Source organism: Ixodes scapularis, unplaced genomic scaffold, assembly GCF_016920785.2.
Source record: "Ixodes scapularis isolate PalLabHiFi unplaced genomic scaffold, ASM1692078v2 PGA_scaffold3__209_contigs__length_174095766, whole genome shotgun sequence".
In the NCBI taxonomy this organism is placed as follows: Eukaryota; Metazoa; Arthropoda; class Arachnida; order Ixodida; family Ixodidae; genus Ixodes; species Ixodes scapularis.
The window spans coordinates 34217102-34242986 of NW_024609868.1; the positions used below are offsets into that span (position 1 = coordinate 34217102).

The following is a 25885-nucleotide window of genomic DNA, read 5'->3' on the forward strand; positions in this document are numbered from 1 at the left end:
CAAAGCTTATGAAAGCAGAGCTTGGAAAAGCTCCTAAGCAAACTCTCAGCGATGCTTCAAACTCGCTGCACATGCTGCGTCTCCCGACTATATTCGTAGGATTAAAATACAACTAAAAGTATTGCTATTGAAGCTCTCGGTGTTCCAATGACCTTGATATAAATATTCAGTCGCTAGTTGGATTCGGAGTCAGATTACATTTCAACCCCCAACAAATAGGCGATTCGACGTAAATCATTCAATAAATATCACTTTATTCAACATTCGTCACACTGCTTCGTATATACAACTCGGTCGTCTCAAAACATTTCTCGTTCGAATATCCTCGCATCGATCATTCCAAAGAACTCCTGCATAAACCAAAAAAAAAAAAAAAATGTAGCTTAGCGCCTTCTACCGTAGCTGCCGCCCTGCGAGCCTTGCTGGCTGAACTGCCCTCCGGCGTTTTGCTTGAACCCGCTGCTGAAGCCTCCCTGGCCGGCGCCGTAGCGGTTGAAGTTGGTCTCGTCAAATCCCTCGACAGTCTTGAAGCCCTCGGTCTGTCTGAATCCCTTTACTTTCTGGAAGTTCTCTCCACCTTGGTAGCCTCCGCTGCCCTGCTTGAAGCCCTCGGCTCCCTGGTTGAAAGAGCCCTGGCTGGACCCCTGAGCGTAGTGCTGTCCACCCAGGCCGATTCCAGGTCCTCCGCCAATGGGCCCCTTGAATCCTCCGTGTCCACCGCCGATGTGACCGCCACCGCCGTGTCCGCCTCCGTAGCCTCCGCCGTAGCCTCCGCCGTAGCCTCCGCCGTAGCCTCCTCCGTAGCCACCGCCGTATCCGCCGCCGATGCCTCCTCCGTGTCCGTGCTTATTGCGGTGGTGGCCCTTAATGTGGCCCACGAGTTTCCTGATAAGACCGCGTCCCTCGACGCCTTCCTCGCCTTCAGCGGCGCCTTCGTCACCTTTGGGGCCTGCAGCGGCGGGAGCGGCAGCTGCTGGTTTCTTTTCTTCGGCAAAGGCGAGGCACGCTGTCAGGGCTAGCACCACTACGAGGAGGGACTAAAGATAAAAGGAGAAAAAAAAAGGACACAATTTGTGAATATGTGCGAATATTGTGCAATGAACGTGAAATCGTGACACTTGTTAAGCATTGAACTACTTCAGCGTCTGTGTAGTCATAGGGAAGAAACACTAGCATACTCCATGGGCAAACGGCTCTTATTTTTCCCCCTTTACCATAAAAATCGATCCTTCCCATTGTGTAGAAAAACACCTGGTTCTTTTATATTTAGTAAAATACAATCTGTACCATGGTTTACCAAATAAGTAATCTGCCTGTCGGATTCAAGTTAGAGACGACGCTGAAAACGTAATGTTACGTGCCAAAAAAAACAAAAAAAACGATAGCATACAGTGTTTGGTAACCTACGTTTCTGTGCCGCTTGAAAATTTTATTTTGGTTAACTTCAGACTTTTAACACGTAAGAGCAATCTCCGACTGGAGATAACAGGGTAATTCAAAACACTAGCGTGATGGAAGCGTATGACTGGTCTCAAATTGATAAGGAAATGAGGAACTAAAACAGTAAAGTGGCTATGCGGGAAAAAAATACGAAATGATGCGAGTTTTTTTTTTAACGAACATGGCTAGTGCGAAAAACAATAATGAAGACGCTAAACCCTAAATAGAATATAAGGTATGATTGAGTAGTCGTGTATCATGGTGGTAAGAAAACTGAAAGTAAGAAACGACATAATCGCAAGCGTAAAACCCAAGCCCACAGAAAATAAAAAAAAATAAAAAAAGAGGTAGCTTTTTGCCACTAATGTCTATCTACATCATGAAAGAGAACCTTGCTGTCTGTTCATTATCAATAGAAAACATTGAAAGAATTACCGTGAGCTAATCCTATATCATTCAATGTTCAGAAAAACAAATATAATAAAACCTACGGTTCTCCAACTTCTACTCTCAATACCCGACACGTAGATATGCTAATCTGTAGGAACGACGATTAAAGCGGATGTATATTCCACAAAGCCAAGTAGGCCATCTGTCAAACCGACAGTTCGGTCCACTGTCCGACACCCCTACAACTCTCCTAAAACTCCCACGAAGAAGCGAACATCAGCCCTGTCAGACCAATTGGCCTGACAAACAAGCTTCAGTTTTTATTTATTTTTCCTGTAAACTTTCCCGTTTTATTTATCCCGAACCCTTTTTCGCTCCTAGTTTTGTGTACCTCCACTGCCGGCTTACATTAGGACAGTGGCGCCTCAGATTGGCGCATAACAAGCCTCCGCCGATAGTATCTTCTCCGTATAGTCTCACTGCTATTTTGTCCTGTTTTCTCGAGACCTCGTCCCCTGGAGCGCGATGCGATGCGAACCCCCCCCCCCCCCCCCCTCCCCCAGCAACGCACCAATTTGAACCCTCCCATTAGCAGAAGGGCAAAGCGCGGCATTCATATGCATGAGGGGTCCTTTCGACGTCGCGCACATTCCTACAACGCAGTGACAAAGAACAAGTCAGAGCCGCGCGCGCATATGTGTTCGTGCATCCACAGACACACAGACACAGAAAGCAGATTCCCCCAAATCTACAGCCACCCTTCCAACACGTCCTCGCGTCGTTAATCTTTTTTGGCGCGGGTTCCCAGCGCCGCAGTCGTCTTCGGGGACGATTCCCCGATCGCGAGGCGAGGCGTTGTTGACCGCTTAATGCCCAAAGTCACGATCACCCTCTCCGTCGCCATTTCGGAGAATCCGGGGCAACCCTTCGGGGGGGCTCCCGATAATGCTCTAGAACCAGCTCTGTAGGGCCCGTCCCATTACCGAGAGCAGTCTGGCCCGTCCAGGACACAAGAAGACGCGTCGACGGAGAAGGAGAAGAAGGACGCGGAGGTATCGCGCCCTAAAACGACCCAGAAGATCAGTAACCCGTCCAAGACAACAATCGCAAGGTTTCCCCCTCCCCCCCGTCCACTGCTGAAGACGGTCCCGGGGACTCACCAGTTTGCTGGCCATTTTTGTTTGTTGCCCACTGGGTTGGTTACCAAAAACAGTCACAGCAGCAGCAGCAGCAGCAGAGCTTCCGTTGGCTAACCGGCAAGCAACAAAGACACCGAGTAAAACCAAGGTTCCCCGAAGCGACAGGACTGGTGGCCGGTCTCAGTTCGTCGTTTTTAATGCGGCGAACCGGTCTTTGGAAGGGGCGAGACCTCGGCTCTCCAATGATGTCTCCGGGTTTTCACGGTTGACTTGCGCAACTTGATCTCTCCTTTGTGGCCATCCGCCAATCGGATGCCCGCGTGTCTGAAGGGTAGATTCTTAACGAGTTTCTTACACGTGCGGTAGAGCCCGTCCGTCGCGTCGTCATCTGGCCGTATGCAACCTGAGGTCGGAGCTGTCCCGAGGCGATGTCTAGCCAAGGAGAGGCACAGGCACGTGTCGAAATCGAAACTACGACGTCGCCGTTCGGTAAACGTACCGGATTACGTCGCAGCCGCGACGTCATCCGTGTCTTAGTATGCGCGCCGATGAAGCGCCATGGAGGAAACAAACTGTTCTTGGAATGTGCGACGTTTTCATTTTTGTGATGAGGCGAAATGCAGCCCTTGACGACATTACCGGGAGAAGCTAGAGATTGAGTAAAAGACCTTGGCGTTTTCCTTCGAGCGCCCTCACCTGGTTAGCAAGCGGCTCAGCTTTCTCGTAGCCACTTCAGGGCGAAGGCTAGTGTCCATTGCACACCTGGACACATTCAGTTAGTTCAAGCTTTCAGAAAAAAACGTGGACTTTGCATTTAGTTCGTTTATGAATAGATATTACCATGTTGCTATCAAGATTACTTTTTCGTGCCTCTTCTAATGCGCTTTCAGCTGTTTTCTCATTATAACATTTTCGCAAGAGATTGTAACAAGAAAAATGAATACACTCAACGACATATTTAGAAGACTGTATGATTGTTTAACATGTCGTGCCTAAACAACTAATCGTTTTGTTTTCTTCATAAAATTAATGAAACAGAGTGTTCGGTTCACGCCTCTTACTTGCGTTTTTTGTTCTCTTCCTGCAAAATATGCAGGCAAAACCAACGTTTCTATATCATAGCAGTTGCGGTGAAACTCCATTCCATGAGCGAAACCTTACATAGAAAGAAGTTATGGGCTATCGATCGCTTAACCTACCGGTTAATCAATTAATGCCTCAATTGCGATTATTTTTTGTCAACCGGTAAATCGGTAAACTTTTTACGAAACGAAAGATAGTAAAAGTTAAGCGCTTTTACCACGCACACCATGACGAGAAAACCTGCATGAACCATGAACCAATTTTAGGATAAATTATATCCTAGAGTAAACTGTAAAGGCAAGATTTGGAACTCGTGACAAGTGCAGAATGTTACACGTGTCCCGGCTACTTCAACGCCGTGCGTCTGTCCATTTAAAGAAGCAGACTATTGTAAACAATCAAAAGAGGTCGCTCTTGCCAGAGGATATCAATAAATTTAAATGTGAGTTTTTGCAGCACATGTGAGTGTGAGTATCTTTGAACTGTTCTCAGCTACAAATCGATATCGATTCATAATCAAAATTGTACATTGCGCCGTTTATCACAAATTCAACAAAAGCAGCAAAAAAGAAAAAAAGTAGTTTTGAGTTGTAGTAAGTGATTTGAGCTAGTTTGTACTTCAACATGACAAAACAGTGCTCTTTCGTTCTACCTGTCATTTTTCCTTCTTCCGTGTTCTTTGCGCTGTTTTATCATGTTGCAATTTTGACTTTAAAAGAAATATAATGCATGGAAATGAACGAGACCAATTAGTTCATGAATAATCGATTAAAAAGTGGCGATTAATCGGGTTAAATATTTTTTACCCACCCCCAGCCCTACTGGAAAGTCAGGTATTTTTACCATTATGTTCTAAGAAAAACGAACGAGTAAATCTTCTGTTCTAACGGCTGAAGTCCAAACGGCTGACGACAGAGGCTACATGATTTTATTGGCGTAAAAAAATACGTCGAAGCAGATCTCGAGTCAGCCCCCCAGCGCATATTGCGGTTAACTTTATTGGCCTGTTAAATGAACGTAAGAGGGCTTCATTTGATTATACAGCATTGGCTGAACTCAGGACGTTTACCCTGCTCATCTTTATTTTTAGGAGCGAACTGCGTTGCAACACATGCTCGCCAATATATTTGGCTTTTATGCTCACGAGGAGCCAATCGCTACCCTACACCTAACGTTTTCAGCTTATGACACGATCGCATAACTTTTTGGTCCTTTAATTTTGTTTTGCTGTTTTGAAACGAAGTGCGGAAATCCTCAATACAGATAGCATTTTGAACCACTATGTTCTTGACCTCCTGGTTTTCTAGAAGCTTGGCTAATCGGATTTGACGTTGTAGCAAATAGCATGCCACGAACAAACTGAGTAATAATAAACAAGACAACGATCATTTATCCTTCACTATAAAAAAATTCTGTGCGTCTACTTTCACGCACAACACTCTGAGAACCAATAAGCGCAACTTACGAAGGCGGCTCAGCGAATGACGAAGCCAAAACATCAGTTTAGCCCAAAAAACGCAGACTGACTTTTGACATTACGCAATGCAAGCGTGACGTTTTGCATTGCTTAATGTCACAACTCAGGCTGTGTTTTTTGACCTAAACATATGTTTCGGCATCGTCATTTGCTGAGCTCGCTCTGTAAGTTGCGCTGATTGGCTCTCCGAGTGTTGTGCGTGAAAGTTCACGCACAAACGTTTTTTAGAGTGTTAAATTATTTTTCTTCCTCCTCCTCTAGCATGAGCGCGCTCTTTCTTACAACGTCACTGTGGTCACCAAAATCTTAAGGGCGAAAGAGCACGGTCTACCTTGGTTTTCTTCTTATGACTGCGCGGTCACTGACATCACAGAACCAATCGATAAGAACGCGCGCGCGCACACACACACACACACACACACGCACAGATACATCACTGAGTCAGAAATTCGCTCGTTATTAGCCGCTGGCCATTATTCTCGAGCTATCAGTCAGTCACTTACAGCTTGTGGGCAACCAAGGTTGTCCACAAACTTAAGAAGCTCGTCAGCAAGTTAAATATAGCTACTGCCCCAATCAGATTGCTGCATTGGTGGATAAAAACGCAGAACAAAATCACGAAGCCGGGACTAGGAAGGTACCGAACCACACTCGGTGTTTCTTGGGTCGTCAGTGCGTATACGTTTAATGTGTCCCATGTGGACATTCCGCTGTAAAACGAGCCGGAAAAAACTGACGTCTGCGCGTAGAAAGCTCAAACTTTCACCGAAATTCGCACTGAGCAGGCCAGTTTTACAGTGTGAAATTTTGAGGCAAAGTTCTCTTCTAGTAAAAAATTAGAGCAAAAAAAAAAAAAAACTTGACTAAGTCAAGGGTGGACGCGTTTGCAGACGACCCAGTTAGCAACGCTATTCCTGGTGGCGCCATCTCCCGATAGGCGCGGCGAGCAGATAACGGAGTGTGTCGTCTGCTCGCTGCATTTGTTGGGACATGGCGCCACAAGTAAATAGCGTCGGTAACTAGGTCGTCTGCGAACGCGTCCAGCCTTGACTTTGGTGAGTATTTTGCTCTCACTTTTTATAGGAAGAGAACTAAGCCTTGAAATTCTACATGGTAGAGCTGACCGGCTCAGTGCGTAACCGCTGAAAGTTTAACCTTACTTCGTGCAGACGCCGATTTATCGGCCCGTTTTACAGAAGAATGTCCGCTTGGAACAGATTGACACCTTATATATATATATATATGTATGGCGGTACTGTTCACGGCGCAGCTTCGCTCTTGCATCGCACTTTCGCGTGGCTAATGTGGCTAGAGGAAACTCTGCTCTACTCGGTCATCTAAAATGCCACAGCCGTGTTTTAAAGCTTATCTGAGTTGAACTTGGTACAACACCTTCTAGCGTTCAAGCGGGAAAAGGCAACTTTGGTGCACTTCGTCTTTCCCAAGCGAAGCGACGACTGCAATTGTGGTGATTTTGTTTCTGTGCGGCCCGTGCCTGGACTCTCAAGACGGTTCGAACCGGTTGGTTCTTTCAAAAAGCAAAAAAAATAAAAAAACAAAAAAATAAAAAAAAAATAAATAAGAAAAAAGATTTTCCACAATCCGTGACGCAACGGCTCTGCGGAAAACCTGAGAAACGGTCGTCTCGAAGCCCAGATGACCTATGCATGCGGGGAGAAAGAGCAAGCAACGCCTCATGTCTCCGTTTCTTCGAATACTCGGAAGCGCAGCAATTGTGTACATAATTGAATTGTGTGGCGTGGCATGATGATTTGTGACCCCGTTGCTTTTTTTTAAGTTTTACTTCCTGTGAATCATTATGACAGAAAATACGAAGGAATTTGTGTAACACGAGAAAAACAACTCGACTTCAAGTGATTTTCTTTTCCACTTACGTTCGCGGTTTTTTTTTTTTTTTTTTTTTCTGATGACATAGCGCCTTTGATGGTTCAAGGTTACTTTGTCTTGAATTTTTGTTTTTGTTTCTTTAGATATTTACTTTTTATTTTGTCGCCAACGACAGAACGCTGTTAGTGCGTGCTATTTTGCTTTTGTAATCCCCAGCGAATAACACGTGTCACTTCTCGACTACGTCACGAACAGGAAATATGTCATTATAAATGTAACGCCGAGCCAGGCGGCTTTCTAAAAGAAATTACACAATCTTGTTCTGAAGCTTTTAAGCATTGTCAAATAACCGGGCTCTGTCATTTTCCTACCACTCACGCATGTCACTGGTACGCTTTCTGAAGACAATTGTATTATGTGAATGATGCCCCGCGAAACGCAACATTTGCGATGCATTATATTTTAATCGTAATTGTGCTTTTGATGGTAATTCACACACACACAAAATAAAAAAAAAAGAAGAGAGTGTTTCTCTAAAACACGGAAAATTTGTACTCCTAAACATACGAAGCAAACTCAGACCAGCAGTCTGTCGAAATTTAATTTCCATAGACATATTAACGCCCTTGTTATTGTAGAACTACTACAAGAGCTTTGCTTATCTCTGAACAGAGTTCCCGGCATGCGTATCAGTGTTGTTCCCAGTTCATCAGTTTAAGTTGCGTAAGAAATCTTTCTGTCGCCGTGCAATGCAAGTTTATATACGTCAAAAGAAAATAAGTACAATTCTAGGTACAAGACACTTTCCCGATTACGCTGATCCTCACCATCGTCGTTTTGCCGTTTCTATCCCGAAAGTGTTTCCATATCCTACTCCGCTTTATTTCGCCCATTCATATCACACAAGAGAAAGTAACTTCAAGGGTAGAGCGCCGCTGTTTAGAATTCCCGACACGAGTTAGAAATGCAGGCGGCGAGAATATGAATAAGTGCGTAAGAACAATGTCCGGAAAATGTAAAAACATGGAGCTAAAACACCTGGCACCATGCCCCAATTGTTTCTTCCCCAGCGTGTGCAGAGCTGAAGAGAAAAAAAAAAGTATGTGACACATTAGGTGATAAGCAAGGCGCGTGTGCTCACTCTTCCAACAGAAAAAAAAATATGCATTATTCAAAAACGCGTGGGGAGTGAGCTATACTTTTGCATAAAAGAAAGAAATGACCAGATGAGTTTTTCTCAAACTGCTAGTTAACTTTTTGTTAATGATTTGTCGATTTAGATTCGCGTAACTTTAGCAATAAAATGTTTTTTTTTTTTGTTTTTTTATCTGAATAATGTTCGTAGTGTCCGTTACCCCTGCTCGCGCTTAGACGGTTCTGAAAGGCACGGCATATTCAGTTCCATTATTTAGTCACTGAGCGCTTACCAAACTCCAGGGTATGGCTAATTATTACGCTCACGCGTATCGCCTCGTGATTGGTTGTTCGGTGCTCTTATCAGCTAATGTCGCAATTTGATTGGCTGTAAAGCGATAATGGATGTTCGGGAGTCGCCACGCGCCGTTTTTTTTTTTATTAAGCTATCAGGGACCACAAAAGCGAGGTGCGTTTCACTCCCCACATGACACGCTGATATAACAAATCATTGTAATAAAGTCCATAGTAAAAGCGAATAACAAAGCCGAAAAGTAATTGTGAGTCAGACTGCGCTGGTATAGACCTTTCCAACAAACGCCTTCTGCGAGCTGCCATCTTTTCTTACTGGACTGTTAAACACCTTCTGAGCATGTGCAATAGCGCCTCTTGCGAAAAAATCGTACGCCGCGCCTGCGTAACAGTCCAGTGACTCGACATTTTTCGCCTGGGCGATAAGCGATGGAAAGGTCTATACCGAACACATACTCTAAGAAATCTGGAGCATCTGCTCTGCCGCAAAGCGCTTGGGGAAGCCAATCTCTGCAATCTACGGAAAGGAGGTCTGCAACTGACGGGGCTGATAACACCTTTAAAACTAAAAAAAGAATTGCCTGCGTTGTTACATCGCGAGGTAGAAAAAAAAAGTAAAACCAGCTGAACGGAAACTGCTGACCAGCTTCTGAATTGGTGTAGAGTGTGACTTCACACTATCTGCGTTCTACTGCCAACAATACGAGGGGGGACCCAAAAGAAGCCGGACTAACTTTTTTTGCACTTATTTATTCCCATTTCAAGTACAAACGTTCAATCTCCTTCAAAGTACTGTCCACTTGCACTAATACACTTGTCTAATTTTTTAATCCATGTGTCGAAACATTGTCTAAATTCATCTTTTGTGATGCTTGACAGCGCCTCCGTCGTTTTTTTCTTCACCTCAGCAACGTCAGCAAAACGCTTTCCTCTCATTTCTCTTTTCATTCTAGGAAACAAAAAAAAGTCGCACGGGGCAAGGTCGGGTGAGTATGGGGGGTGAGGAACAGGGGTCATACCATTTTTGGTCAAGAATTGTCGTACAGACAAGGCAGTGTGAGCCGGGGCATTGTCATGATGGAGAAACCAGTCACCCGACTTCCACTAATCAGGCCGCTTCCGCCGCACACTGTTGCGCAATCTTTTCAAAACCTCCAAGTAGAAAGCCTAGTTAACTGTCTGACCCTGCGGAACAAACTCTGAATGGACGACTCCTTTCACATCGAAAAAAACTAATCAGCATTGTTTTGATGTTTGATTTCACCTGACGAGCTTTCTTGGGGCGAGGCGAACCTGAAGTCTTCCTCTGGCTTGATTGTTGCATTGATTCAGGATCCTAATCATAGCACCAAGTTTCGTCACCTGTAATAACTTTTGACAAAAAGTTTGGGTCACTTCGGGACTCTTCTTTCAAAGCACAGCATGCTTCCACGCGACCTTGCTTTTGTTCAGCAGTCAGCAGTCGTGGCACGAATTTGGCAGCCACCCTTTTCATTCCCAAATCTTCTGTGAGAATTCGCTGCAATGAACTCCAACTCACTCCCGACAGCTCCACAATTTCGTCAATGGTCCGTCGTCAATCTTCGTTGATAATTGCACGAATTGTTTCAACGTTTTTATGTGTTTGTGCCGTGGAAGGACGACCAGAACGAGGTTTGTCATCAATTGACATGTCGCCATTCTTGAAACGGGAAAACCACTCAAACACTTGAGTTTTCCCCATGGAATCGTCCTTGTACGCCGTTTTTAAGAGTTCAATAGTTTCTGTTCCACTTTTTCCGAGCAAAAAACAGAATTTAACCGCCGCACGCTGTTCACAGAAATCAGACATTGCAAAAACGACGCCCACACGAAACACTTGTCACTATAAACCCAGCCGCAACTAGTCCTAACCTTCTTCGAGGACGGAATTAGGCCTAATGACTCAGCAATGTTCGCTCTATCAACTCCTGGCGGCAAAACGCGGTACTGCCAAAGCTCTGCTTAAAAAAGAATTAGTTCGGTTTCTTTTGGGTCCCCCCTCGGACAAGCTTAAATGGCTCCGTCATTTTTTTTTTGTTAGAACATGAGTCTAGGCTGCGTACGTGCAGTCAGAGTGCCAATAAAGGGCAACAAGCCTAACCAGGAATCAGTAAGTCGTCCGAACTAGAAGGCTGTCGCTCCAAACTCTACATGAATTACTCAAATAAACTTTTTCACTAATTATGTGGCATTGAAAATGCTCTCCCAACTCCCTCGACGTACAACTTCAAGTGTTCTTGAAATGCACACACACACACACGCACGCACGCACGCGCGCGCACACACACACACACTCACACACACACAGAAATAGGTCCTTAATGAAGCATTTAAGCGAGAAACAACAATTTACATATAGATCCATGTTCTATCATCACCTTCTACATGCTACCACTGAACCCGTAGCCGTGTAGAACGACCAAAAATGAAACAAATAAAGAAAGAATTCATGGAAATTTAGTCTCTAAAATGTTTCACCTGCTCCCAGTAAAAGACTATGCCACGTTTAATATGTCGTAAACATGCATTTTTTAGCAAGCATTTTATAGCCAGCACCCATCCCATCATAAACCCATAAAACCTCCCCCGCAGGCCTATAGGAAAACACACAAAAAACTTTACGGTTGGCTAAACTCGGCTTATTAGCCGGCGTTTCCAGTCATTTCCTGCTTGGAGTGCAAGGTCGTCTTTATTAGCAAACAGAAATGCGTTCATGAGTGACTCGCCCCAAACTCGATCGGCGAGGGAATCCCCCCTCGCGTCCTCCTGGTACGCAAACCGTGCGTGAGTCCGCGAGAAGGAATTCGCGGAGTTTCGTCCCGTGGTCCTGTCGCACGCACGCTTTGACCGGCGAGAACGGTTGGTGGAATTCAACGCTAGTACCTGCATGCTCGTCGTTCGTTCGTTTCAAACTTGGTCGGAAAACGAGCGCCAGGTTTCCTCGACGTCGTTAGAAGAGACGTACCCAGCTCGCTTCCCGTCGAAATGCGTCGGGAGGAAAACCCGCTTCCTCAGCGGCCGGCTCTTGAATTGAGCTTGTTTCCTTTTTACCTCGAACAAAGACAAAATGTAGCGGAAACGCAGGAAGTCAACCGCTTCCACGTCTCGCCTGCCCGGTTCGCGCTGGTGCTTGCGAAGGTCGATTATTTGGCGTGGTTGCTCGGCGTGGGAATGTCCTCGGGGTTTCTCCTCTAATCCTGGTTCAACAATGTTTCGAAAAAGGCAGCCATTGCTTATCTGGCATAACTGGTACGGCTTGCGCAGTTGTCCGCCAAGGAAGGCAGCTCAGTCGTAACACACGTTGGTTGCGAATAGATATTTTTTTCTGATTATTATTATAAACTTTATAAAACTTCAAATTCGCCCGAATTGATTAGAGAGGGCCTAAAATAAAGATATAGTCTTATTGGGTTGCAAGCGGTGGTATTAAGGTGAGAATTATGCTGCAGTCTAATCAAGAGTCCAGCATCACAAAGAAAGCATTCGCATTCGCTTTTCTATGTAACTGGGTTTGAACTTGAACGCAGTATGCGTTTAAACTCAAACGCATACTGCTTTTGAACTTGATACGCGAAAAACTAAACTATGGTAGCTATGTCCACACATGTAAAGAAACTGAATTAGAAACGCAGGTGATTTTTATTAGAGAAAACTTCAAACTTTTCTATTGGAGTTTACATTTGGCCATGGCACGCAGTGTTTGATCTCTTTGAGGAAACAACGACGATTATAAGAGTAACGCTATTTCGGCAGAACATAAACAAACCTGAATTTCATCACTTCATCACCTGATTATTTATCCCCAAAAATCATACCATCCGCTAAAAGGTTCAATATCTTCTTTCGCGAAAAATCTAGAATCAAAGGAAACGTCTTGGAAATAAACGTGCTTTATCACCAGCGGATAGGGACATGCTTCTGCTTATCCTCAGAAAGATTCCTAATGAATTAAATAATTATTCTATCCTTATCTGAGCGAAAGGTCGACGTACATTTTGCGATTTCCACTTTTGCTCGCTTTCTCCTTTACTATATCCTCCCCCCATTTTACCTTTCCCCAAGTTGGCTCCCCTTGCAGCTTAGGAAAGGGGGCGCGCTAATAGGATTATCTTCCCGGCAAAACAACGAGGTTCAATGTCGGCCTTTAAGTAGAGTATTTGTTTTATAAAGCAAAAAAAAAAAAAGCAGTCCTGTTAAATGTATGTGAAACCTTTAGCAAAAGAAGTGCACTCAAAGTATTCTAATTTTGTACCTTTATTCAGGAACGAAATGCACTTCAAGTATGTGTTCGAATATTTATTGTGAGTGCTTCCAGCAACGGATGAGTATTTTTAACTCTCGCTTAGTGTACTTCGAGTTTTAGCGGGGCGCTCCGCGCGTTGACCGAGCCTGAAAATCAAATTGCATACACTGAAAGCATATTACAATACACTGGCTTAAAATATAGTCGTAAGCAATTTTTTTTATTTGACAGATGTCTAAAATGTATACAAATTCAGGGCATTCTGTTTTGCGAAGTGAACAAGCACTCAAAAATGGATGTCTCTTGTGTCCTTTTCTACTAGAGTTGTACTAGTAAAGCTATGATACTAATAATATATATTTATTTTCTATAAAAAAACATACAATTAAATCAAACAATTTAGGGTAATATTTCTTCAACTAGATTTGTTTTAGTTGTGTGACCTGAAAAGACACAAAAACAATTCACTCCCTAAAAAAACAGTGCTCCACATTTTATTACAGACACAAATTCCTTTCGATATTCTTATAATTATCAACTAAACTGAGCCCTACCCAACCTTGCTGTCTAAATTTAAATACGCATCGTCTGCCTACTCCAAGACCCGACAAAATTCGGGCAACCTAATACCTGACGACTGCTTTGCCGTTCAGGCAGCCTAATACCTGACCAGTCACCCGTGGAGGCAGACTACATTTGGGCTGTATAAGCAGACTACTCAATCTTTATTATTCTTCCACTGAGGCCCATAAAACAGTTCCACAAATAAAGGCGATGCTAATGAGCTGCATTTATGACAGTAATTAGAATCATTAGAAAGCACGCTGGAACCTTGCATAAACAAAGTTTCTTTTCGTGCATCGTGTGTTCACAAACGACGGGGTAAGAAGGACGTAATTATCATATCTTCTTGCAGCAGCTCCAAATTTGAGCGGCAGGTGATAATTTTTTTTTATTTCATTACATTTGTGTCACATTGTTAATTATACTTAGCAATGCGATTTCTTTAAAACGCGTCAGGGGCTACATCCCCTGGTCTATTACCCTAATGTGAACCGTAGGACGTAACCGGCAATAAAGCCAACTACACAAGTACAAAAAATTACAGCAAACGTGAACCGTGGAGAAAAGCGGAAAGAAAGGGAAACCTGGAACAGATGGCTATCGAAGCCTCTCCGACGTCAAGTTCAGAGAAGATGCTGGCTGGAAGGGTTGGCTTCCCAGCGGAAAGTGGTTGGAAGTTCTGGCAGTAATGACCATCCCAGAAAAGAGCAAAAAAGCAAACCAAACAAGGCATTCCCTCTCTCCCCCCTTGTTTTGGGAAAGGAGTTCGAATACCCGGGGAGTCCCATCCTTTTTTTGTGGAACTCTCTTTCGCGTCTTCCAGTGCAAGGTCAGCCGGATGTCGACGTACTCTCTGAAGCGTCATGCGGGACCAAAGAAAGGGAAAGGCAGTGTTTATGTTTGGCTGATGGCGGTTCTATTGCAGGTAAAAACCGTAACGTAGCATCGTGCCACGCTTGGTTTAGATTTTTTTTTTTTCAGGGGTAAGATTGTATATAAGCGGAGACTCCCATCCATTAGGCCCACAGATCTGCAAAGAAACCAAGTTCTCCCAAGCTTCCAGAGGTCACCAGTCTGTTGACAACCCCCTGAGAATCAACATGAAGGTTCGTTGTCTTGCTGGGATCGTAACAGTTTCCGGCAAAGAGTTAATAAGCCTCGTATTATCGTGTATTTTACTACTATTATTTAGTTTTCAATGGCTAAAATCATTTAGAATCAATGTACTGGGTATCTTATGTCACAATTGAGAATCTAGTGTATTTCTCAAAAACTCTTGCTTTCATATAAGCCTTACTCCTCAAGAAAAACATATCGCAATTTAAAAATAGATAGGCAATCCCAATCATAAAATACGATGCAAAAAGTTCCTCTAGAGAAAATATCACAGATCAAGAAACATTTTTGACTACTTTCGAAGATAAGCTAAGGTTTTCGAAAGAAAGTAATGAACCGATACACTAAATCTTCTATTGCGTGTACCACTTTTTATATTTACACCGCCAGCGAGAACACGCATAAAGGAACGTAAAGCATATGACGATTTTATTATATCTTTTCCACTAAATCTAGTTTGGACTTTGTCCGATTGGTGTTTTTACCTCTTTTTGTTCTCAAACAAACCTCCCGAAATTTCTGAATATCCAGCAGTTCCTGTCCATTGCCGTCCTGGCCGTCGTAGCTTGCGCTACCTTCGCCGAGGAGGCTAAGGTGGAGGCACGCGGTGGTGTCCTGGGAGCCGGTCTCGGTGCCGGAGGACTCGGTTATGGAGGCGGACTCGGTGCCGGAGGACTCGGTTACGGAGCCGGGCTCGGTGCCGGAGGGCTCGGTTACGGAGCCGGTCTTGGTGCCGGAGGACTCGGCTACGGCGCTGGTCTCGGCGGTGTGGGTCTCGGTCACGGAGTCGGTCTCGGCGGCGTTGGTCTTGGTCATGGATTCGGATCTGCCTACGGTCAATCCGCCGGAGCCAACCAGGCTGGATTCAAGAAGGGAGCTGCTGGACACGCCCAGGGGTCTGGAGCCTTCGCTGGTGGAAGCGCCGCCAAGAACGTGCAGTCCTACAACCACCAGTCTGGCTACAACTCCAACACCGGCTTCTCTGCCAGCGATGCCAAGAACTTCGGAGCCGGTCAACAGCAGGGATCTTCCGGATTCAGCGGTGGAGCAGCCGCCGGACAGGCTGGCTACGGACAGAGTGGTTTTGGAAAGGTCGCTGCCGGAGGAGTCGGAGTTGGCGGACTTGGCTATGGCATCCACTAAAGGTGAGCTTCTTGTATGGGCTCTCGCTTTGAGTGTACATTAGTTGTAAGTTCGAAACGAACTGAAAACGAGTTGCTTGACCAGTAGTCTAAGTCATCACGATAGGCTCAACGGCGCAATATCTTGGACAGCAAGTATAATGTTTTAGAGAAATATATCACTGTCAAGTGTGTCATATACGGTCTACGAGCTTTCTACCTCTCCAGAAATATCGACTCAATAACAGTGTGCGGTATTACAAGTATAGCGCATCAAGCAACCACTGTTAAAACCGGGAGAAATTTCTTTGATTGATGGACTATAAAAAATATGAGCTATTACTTTTGAGTAGGGGTGAATATCTATGGAGAGGCACAAAATGACTTTTGCACTGATTACGCAGAGGTAACGGTCACAATCAAGTCTTAATGTATCTTCCGTCAGTAAAAAAATACAACTACAACGTCCTTAGTTTACGGGGTGGCATATTCAGTCTTAGGTTAGGAGAGACGCTGAATTATTAACGTCACTTCTTGGCCTCCTAATGCTTTAAAGAGAGCACTAACTTTCATAATAAACCATTAATTTACGCACTAAACATGAAAAAAATTGAAAGAGCCGAGCGCTTAGCTATGTTTTTACATTTACGTGTTTCTGTGTTTTGCTTTATTTGCAGAATTTCACGAGAACCGGAGCCGACTCCTGCTACGTTCCTGTTTTAGCGCTTTCTTTTATGGATGCGCTCCAAGTTGTTGTGTTGAGAAATAAACAAACATCAATGCCAAAGTATTCTGTTGGTGATGTCTCAAGTATCTGGCATGCATGAAATAGAAGTCAACTATAACTCGATACAGTCACATACATGTCAAGCGGTGGAGAGGCAGCGAGCAGCAGGGGCCGGCTTGGAATACTTGTTTACGCAGCTATTCACAACACTACGTGTTGGAACAGGTTCACATGCACAAAATGGTAATCCTACTATCCTACGTTTCAATATTTTTTGAAGAAATGTCTGCCCACGTGCTCATCCACCAACCTTAGGAGCAAGGCTTGCAACAGTCACCTGATGGTTCGCATTACATGTACGTTACGAACCGAAATATAACTGAAATATTTGCCTATGATAGATTACCGAATAGAACTCTGGATGGAATGTTTGTTTTAAAGAATAGTTTCTTGAGGAAGTGGGACTAACTGAGGAGTTTTGCTTCCTGCTTTTGGTGAAGTTTTATTGATTTAAGCATACTCCCTGGCTTAAAGGGCCGTGATAGGAGAGGCACAACAATAAAAAAAAATAAGGATGCACTTGAACACCAGGAATAATGTGGCCCAAAACATTATACAATATATATAGCACCCAGCATTATTTTAATTAGCATCGCAGACTGCCATCTACCTTGAAGCGGAAGATGTAGGGAAAACAATAACGACGTGGCTACAGTTCTGTACCAAGAAATACCAATGCAAATGGGCTAAATACTACCACGAATATTTATGACACTCATGTGATCATTTGATTTATTTTACATTAAGAGCTGGTGGCACTGCATCAAGGAAGCGCGAAAACAAAGGCATTACAAGCACCATTACGGTTAGTACAGTAAATATTCGATTGCGATAATACTCGAATTCTAATATTTGCAAGCATTATGTTAAAAAAAAAGGGCTCGTGAGAATGGAGGATAAGAACATTTATATATATATATATATATATATATATATAGAGAGAGAGAGAGAGAGAGAGAGAGAGAGACTAAAGTAAGGTGCGTAGACACAACAGCCGCAGGATGATAAAAATATAAATCTAATTTAACGGCGAAAAAAAGTCGCACAAGAAAAAAAGAGTGCAGTGCCGAAATAAAGTGGTTTTAGTTTACAAGACTAATAAAGGCTAGACACAAGAACGCTAAATACGCGGATAATACACTTTAAAAAGTGGCGGAATAAAAGTCAAAGTTAAACACAAGAACTTACAAGAATAAATCTTTAATTTAAAATAAAATAAAGAATAGAAAAATATAAAAATAAGAAAGGGGCTTGATGTTTGTCGACGTTTCGGCACTGGCACTGTCTTCTTCAGGACGTAAGCCCACGTGACACAGTAGGTTGCTTTTATATCAGATCTAGGGGAAGGTGTGGTTAACGCGAAAGTTCGAAGAGGCCTTAGTATATATACATATATACTGAGGAAAATAGAAGAAATGTATATTGCTTTTCCTCAGTGATAATTATTATAAGAAATCACAAATTATACAGATGTAAGCCTGAACTTCTTATTACCCCACAGCGCATAAAAGTTGCGTAGAATAGCGATTCTATTTTTTTGCCACTTTTCTTTGATATTAAGGGATAATACAACATTGTGCATCAAAGCGTACCGCTGGGAAATAGTAAAAAAAACTTGAATGTGAATTTGCACTTCATGAAGCTGTTAAAACAGTTAATAAAACGTCATTGTGATTCTTGCCTGAGGAGAGAACACAATCCATTCAGCAGAGCCATAATAGGTATCAGAAGAAGAGGCAATTGTTGTCGCTTCTCTTAATGTTTTAGCAAAACGTTCTTTTTTTTTCTTCTTCTTTTATGTTGTAACAAAACGTAAAATACAAATGAAATGAACAGAGAGTGGTCTAGGTATGTCCTTCTTATACAAGCAAAGTGAAGAAGTAAGGCTATCCTTATAATGGTTCATATGCAGATTGTTTCCGAAAATGAGTGCCAAATCGCTACTGCAGAAACACCTCATTGAAGAGGTAAAAGGTTGATGTCCTATTGATTTCTGCCAAAGAGCCTATTTAGGAAAATTAACAACGTCCCGTATAATCATGCTTTTAATTACTTTCCAGTAATTAACCTTTAAATATTAAATTTAACGGTATGATTTCAATCATACAATTTCTGGGCATAATACAAAAAAAAAGTTAGGAAAATAATTTATTTTGAAAAAATCAAATAAATCATATTTCTTTATCTAAAGGGACACTGACAGGGTATTTATTCTCACCAAGGTTTTATTTGTACATGACATATGCCAGCCCGACTACACAGAAAACACCTTGCCGCTCGAAACTCGTTTTCTTTACGCCCGAGTGGACTAGCGCACACCAGCTCGGAGCATGTGGAGCGAAAGGTCGCGCTACAAAACTCAAGGATTCTGAGTTCAATACCCACCCCCGACTCTTTCGATTTGGATGAGCATCGTACCGGCATGCGGTCGTGTATCACTACTGCGTGGCGCACGTATTAAAGGTCCCGGATTAGCGGTTGTACCGCACTGGCTAAATTGCTCATCTACAGCTGAGATACCAGACGCGCACTGAGGCAAACCAACCTCCTCCGGCTGTATACAAACATCCAAATGACAATTTGCTTTCCCCACGAAAAACCGCCGACCGAGAACTGGCCCATTAGAGTAGCGCTCACCCTCCTCTCCGTGGTCACGTGTTGTTTTCTATGGTTTAGACTCAACCACCAAAGATCATCAAAGTCGTGCGTCATCGAAGGCACACTCGGAATACTACAAATAGACAAAAAAAAATACGAAACCCATTTTTTTGTGTGTTTTCTAAGTAACTACAAACACGTTGACTAAAAAAGAAAAAAAGAGACAGCCTCGTGGTGATAAAGTTTTCCTTTATATTAATTTTTCCTGTCCAGTCCACTTTCGGTTTCGGTTTCGAGCAGTTGCGTCTTTTGACTTTATTAAAAATATACGTGACGCTGTAGTAAAATATTGATTGGGTAGTCTTCTGACACCATAATAGATCGTCTGGCAAAACATAAACAATTTTGGGGGGGGGGGGGGGGGTGGGGGGGTGTAGTGTCCCTTTAAATTAGGATCGTTTTATTTATATCAGATTTGTTTAATTTAAATAACCGTATCTACAAAATATTCTGGAAAACTCGACGCACTTCTAAAAATGGCAAATTAATTGAATAATTCTTTCAATTAGTAAAAACAGAGCGGAAGAAATAATTACAGTAACTTTAAAGTAGAGTGCAGTGCTATAAATATATTGTTTTCAATTAAAGTAGTGTTCCCTAGCCCACTCGGTGGCCTACTGTGCTGCACTCTAAAAAAAGCATGACGTCTACTTTCCCGCACAACACTCGGAGATCCAATTAGTGCAACATACGGATGATACATTTGTCTAGACCAAAGAACGCAGTCTGAGTTGTGGCATTAAGCAATAGGAGGGTGACGTTTTGCATTGCTTAATGTCACAACTCAGACTGAGCTTTTTGTTCTACATATATGTTTCGGCATCGTCATTCACTGAGCTGCCTGTGATGGGCACTCTGTGTGCTGTGCGGGGAAGTAGACTCACGCGCTTCTCTTCGAGTGATAGTGAACACCAGCTCGGAGCGCGTGGGTCGAAAGCTCGTGCTGCAGAACCCAGGGATCCCGGGTTCAATCCCCCCCTTCCCCCCTGCCCGTTTCTTTCTGGATAAGCATCGTACCGATATGCGGGCCTGTATCACTACTGCTTGGTGCACGTCAAATAACCAACGGTAGCGGCTGTACTGCATTGGAAAAATTGCTCATGTTATATGCAGTTGAAACGCCAGACACCCATTGGGGCTGCGGCTGCATAAACGCACACACAACACAACTCTTAGTTTAATTCGCATCTTTTCATCGAGTTAACCCCACCATAGGAAAAAAATAGCGTGTTTTTTTTTTAGTGGAAAGGCCCTATTATTTTTTTTTGTATCTGAAATTCGAAAAATGTTTTAAGTTATGCGTAATTCGGAATAAAAGTTATTTTACTCCGGAACAAACTTGCGGTATTACAACGCACGTTTAACAAAAATCAAGCTTTATTTCCGGTCTTTTTAAAAAAATTCATTATATTAAATTATATTGTATATAAATATAATATATATTGAAGGTATTGCTATATTAAATAAAGGTATTATATATATATTATAGGAATCTAATGTGCATTATACCTGGCTACTAATAAAAAATAAGGCAAATAAAAAGCAATATTTTTGAGAAAAGCGATTACAAATTTGCTACGTTTTTGAAATACTCGCACCTTCAAATGCAGTTTAATTTGTACATGTACAATAATATTCGTATGCAGTACAACCTGCTAAGCTTTTGCTTTATGCTGATATACAGGTTATTAAGATATGTCAAACAGTTTAAACCGTAAGAACTTGCTAAATTTGCCAAAACTTGTAAAATAGATTTAGTTTGTGATTTTTGCGAAGTTGTTATAAATTACAAGATGTTTTTTTTTAATCCATTAAGCTCTATTAGATGAATTTCCGGGATAAGAGAAGAGGTAGAGTGCAGTGTAAGATGCGAAAAATATCGAGCAGTCAAACAGGCGATCCCCGACATCTGAGGAAACGTCACTTTTCGCCTCTGTCAACATGGTTCTATGGTCAATACCTTGAAGGAAAAAAAAAACCCCTCCAAGCTTGCCCTTTGCGCTCTTTTGTATCTCAACAATGCTACCAACGCATTTTGTTTTTATCAATATTAAAAGTTTGACCCCAAATCCGTGCCAGAGTTTAGATGAACACCCAGACATCGCCGACTTGTTTAATTTCTACCTATTGCTACGGTTTTCTCACGCGATAGTAGTATGTCGTAACTGTTTAATTTTTACGCGAACATTGCGAGGATGGAGGCTCTACCCTAGCCTTATGAAAGAATAATTTTCGATATTACTCAACGTTGAACCAAAATCAGAGAGAGCGGTTAAGTGCCTAATTCTTTCTTGAAGAGATACACTGAATAATCTGCCAAATATGTTCTCTTTTGTTTACATCATTGTGGCCTGCCTTTATACCGAAAGGCTGGAAAAGGGCTAAGGTAATTCATATGTTAAAGTAAGGAAGTGAGTGCAATCTATCAAACAATCGACTGTTTTTATTAACACTGAGCTGATGCACGATCCTGAAACGCTTAGTTTCAAAGCATATAAATAACTTATTAACCACTCATTCGATACTCAATGGTAGTCAAAATGGTTATAGAAAAGGTCTATCCACTCGTACGCAACTAACTTAAGTTCTATACTATTTTTCACTTGTTTTAGATTCCAGAGTTTAAGAAAGTGTTCAATAAAGTCAGCCTATAAAGTTAATCCTTAAATTTGGTTCGATTCTGAAAAAAATTAGCTGCTCTTAAGTTAGACCAAGGTATTTAAAAAAATGTTTAAGCAATATCTTAGTATTCATAACAGCCACTCAGGGGTCTGTGCTGGGCAAATTACTGTTTTAGTGTTTATAAATTCTGTCTGATTGATGATGAAGCAGTTCATGATTGACTGTTTGTAGACGACGGCCTCCTATATGGTGAAGTTATGACGGTTGCTATAATTCGTTTCAACTTTCAGATTCAATCCAGATGCAGCCGACGCTACGAGATAAAGGAACCAGTCAAGCAATGCTCAAAGCTCAACCCACTAGGTCTTTTTCTGTTTATGATTGGTTCCGCCACATAGAACTCGTAGAGAAACATGACAAGCACCACGATGGTGCACTTTTGACGCATTCTGATTAGTTGCGTTAGTTTGTAGTAGAGGCTATCCTGAACTGGATGTGAAACGATGTGTTGTCGGGAGGAACAACCAATTTTTGGCTAAAATGGGTGACTGGTGTGTCGCTTGGCAAATGACTAATAACATGAAAAATATTGTGTGCCTTACGACCACATAGACAAGTCAACCATGAACGTTTCCATTTAACCTTAATGGTGTTGTGACAACCAGGACAGGCCTTGCACCAACAAGCGCCCTGGGCAAGCTTCGGCCGTGGAGCTCCCCCCCCCCCCCCCCCCGCCTTGTTATACGGCCCTATCTACTAGGTACGGCATTACGTGATTAGTGAACATGTGAGTGGCGGCCCAACCCGAGAATTTTGTCAGATGAGAGCAGCATTCCAAAAACAAACGGGCGCCGTGTTCAAATAAATCAAAAAGTATAAGAAAGCTCAAAAGGGTAGGTTACCTGGGCGATGGCCCAGGTAACCTACCCATAGGGCCCACCCTTGTGCTACTTTGCGCAGAGGAATACAAGCGTCTTGCCGTCATTATAACAGATGTTCTATGATGGGTTAAGCAGATTCGCAAAGTAGTTAACAAGGACAATGATAGATTACGTTACCTATGGAAATTTCTAAAGCATCTATCAGTTGCAAAGAGCTACTGACGTATAAAACGCTGATCAGACGCTTATTTTAATATGCCTCAGACATTTTATGTTCTTATCTATTCTATCGCGACCAGGAATTAGAAAGAATTGAACTCCTTGTTGTGAACTTTATATTTTTTTCTAGATAGCGTTGGCCTGGGTCACTCAAGGAGCTTTGAACTCAAGTCAATCTGCGGTCGCTCATTAGTAAGCGGAATACTAGAAGTTGAAAACTTCTTTACATTGTGCGTTCTGATCTTCTTTGTATTAGCATATGATTGTATGCCACACCGTACCAATAAAACAGTAGGAGAAAAAAGCGTAGTCAGAATTTAGAGGAATACAATATCTCTAAGAAGTGTTTTAAAATTATTTTCCCGCGCACATCACGTGAGTAGGATCAGGGTTGGGCAGCAATACTCAAAAATGTATTTGGAAATACAAATACTGGGATACATTAAAATAGTAGCTAAAATACTGATACTGAAATATATCTGTAAAAGTGTATCGCGATACGTATCGGAAATACATTTTAAGTAGAAGCAAAAAGTATTTGGAAATACAAATACAGGAATACATTTTAAGGAGGGCAGAAATACAAATACAGAAATACTGATACTGCAATACATTTTTTTAAAATTTGTTTGAGACGCCAAATGAGATGAAGCTTGAAGTTGGAAGTGGAAGTTTTCGATTCTGAATTTACTTTCCCGTAGGCTTGGCACTTTGCCTTGAAGGTAGTGATTTCGGACGACGAGGAGTCTTTAATGTGCTCGAAAAAACGTTCCATCAAGGACTGACCGCGGTCCCTTCCCTGACATCCTGTTTGTCTGACGAGGGATGCGAAAGGACTTCGACCTCTAAATAAATTCTATGTCATTCTAAATCACATGAAAGCGTCACCACGCCCCTGTCCAATTGTGCAACTGTCAACATTTATCACATGACGTCACGGTGGAATGAACTGGTATTTTTTATCTGTACGTGTGGCCTTGAACATGAAACTTTACCATGCTGCTGTATGAAAAGACAATACGTACTTTCTTTGTAGGTTACCTCGTTGAAGATTGTGCAGGCAATGTCATTTGGAATTTTCGAGAATAGTAGACCACCTGAAGCATCTTGAAACACATGTCTTATCTTCTGTTACGGTTGAAAAACGATACGGTGGCATCCCTGTTGTGAAGGTCCTACCTGCCGACCTCCCGCCAGCAATGCATGGATTGCAGTCCTCAAGTTTCGTCTTGCATACTCCGAATAGAGACCTCGCGGATTGCGACCTGATATTGCCGGCACAGGTGCGAGCTTTCCGAGAAACAGCGCGCTCGAGACGAGTCGCAGGTGTACGAAGTCTGGGTCTGCACAGAGAGTTCACGTCTGACCTCCTTCCTGGGTTCGGATCACCAAAACAGAAGGTCACTTTCACGTCGGCAGATGACGTACCCTTGAGCCGTGCAATATTATGGGCGCAGCCGCAGACGCATTCGAATACGTGTTGCACTTTATTGAGTAAGTCATCCTACTATTTCAAGCCAACCACCGCCAGGCTTGTGCTGCAACGGACTGTGACTCAGCTTTGCCGGCTGGGTGTACTGTCACTACTGTATACGCTAAGGCAAGAGAGACGGTTAGCAGTGGGCTTTGGATGCCAGGAAACAATGATTCAAGAAACCCCTACCTAAAAACCTGCGGCACAAGATGCTCTGACTCCACTCCTGGCACGCCACCTTGTTCGAGTCCCCGACTACGCAACACTTCTCAGAAGAGAGAAGAGGACGCATAGAAAAATAGTTTGGAGAATCGGAAGGAACCTTCGTCCGCATAGTAACAATGCCCCAGCATCTCCCTGACCCTGGTGCCCTCAGAAAAAAAAAAAAAATATGCGTTCGAATTCGTTTTTTTTTCTTTTGGCAGGGGGAGGGGGGGGGGGGGAGTATTTCTCAAGAAATGTAACGAAATACATTTCAGCCTGATTGTATCGCGATACAAAGGAACATTCAAAATGTACTTCGATACAGGAATACAGATACTGGTGAAAAAAATGTATCGCGATACAGAAATACAGATACAAAATGTATTTCTGAAATACTATCGCGATACATTTGTATCGCGATACTGCCCAACCCTGAGTAGGATGTGTTGCGCACGAGGGCGTTGTGCCCTCTAGCAAGCAAGATAATTATATTTTTGTTGAGCGTGATATGTAATATGATGTCTGTATATAAATGTGTACTTTTATTTTTGTACCTTTGTTTTTATGTTGAAAGTTGTTTTCTTTCATCACTTCTATAAGAGTTCTTATAAGGATTTATTGCATCTAAAATAAGTAAATAAAACACTGAATTTAGGAGTGTAGCGTCACATCGCGGGGACATTATGTAGATTACATAAAGCTCAATAAAATACAAACTAAATCTGTGTCTACTTAAATAAATTGGGATAATTGGATGAATAATTTACTACTCGTCGTGTATAACAAGTGTGAATCTCAGAAAGAAAATATAATAAAATTGTGCGTCGGGATATTTTCTTATGATCGAAAAGGATATGCGGAAAGCAATCAGTTAAAAAGTGCAAACGAAACAAGAAAGGCCACATAGGAAGCACAAATGTGAAATACAAGTTAGTCTTCAAATATACAAATGGTACGGGCCACACAGATCTGGAGATGCCTAGAGCATATTTTGTTATTCAGGGTCAAAAATGTTGTCACCTGGAACAATACACATAGCTAGATGTCAGTAAATTCTTAATGCGTTCGTACCTCGCCAACAAATGCAGGAGCGGGTTAAGCTGTCAATAAGCAAATGGTTTCACCTTACAATTGGCGTTTTTGGACTGACGT

General features: G+C 42.6%; 2 protein-coding genes across 2 annotated transcripts; one reads left to right on the forward strand and one right to left on the reverse strand.

The window, feature by feature from the left end:
* Positions 1-237: 237 nt before the first annotated feature.
* LOC8036639 (ctenidin-1-like) lies at positions 238-3005 on the reverse strand. Its single transcript, XM_029975007.4, has 2 exons — positions 2991-3005; positions 238-1037 (listed from the first exon to the last, which is right to left on the reverse strand). The coding sequence occupies exons 1-2, from the start codon at positions 3003-3005 to the stop codon at positions 384-386; spliced, it is 669 nt and encodes a 222-aa protein (XP_029830867.2). The 3' UTR covers positions 238-383.
* Positions 3006-14489: 11484 nt separating this feature from the next.
* Positions 14490-15910, forward strand: LOC8036638 (glycine-rich cell wall structural protein-like). Its single transcript, XM_040211289.3, has 3 exons — positions 14490-14576; positions 14680-14757; positions 15299-15910. Exons 1-3 carry the CDS (start codon positions 14490-14492, stop codon positions 15908-15910), a joined length of 777 nt encoding a protein of 258 aa, XP_040067223.3.
* Positions 15911-25885: the final 9975 nt, after the last annotated feature.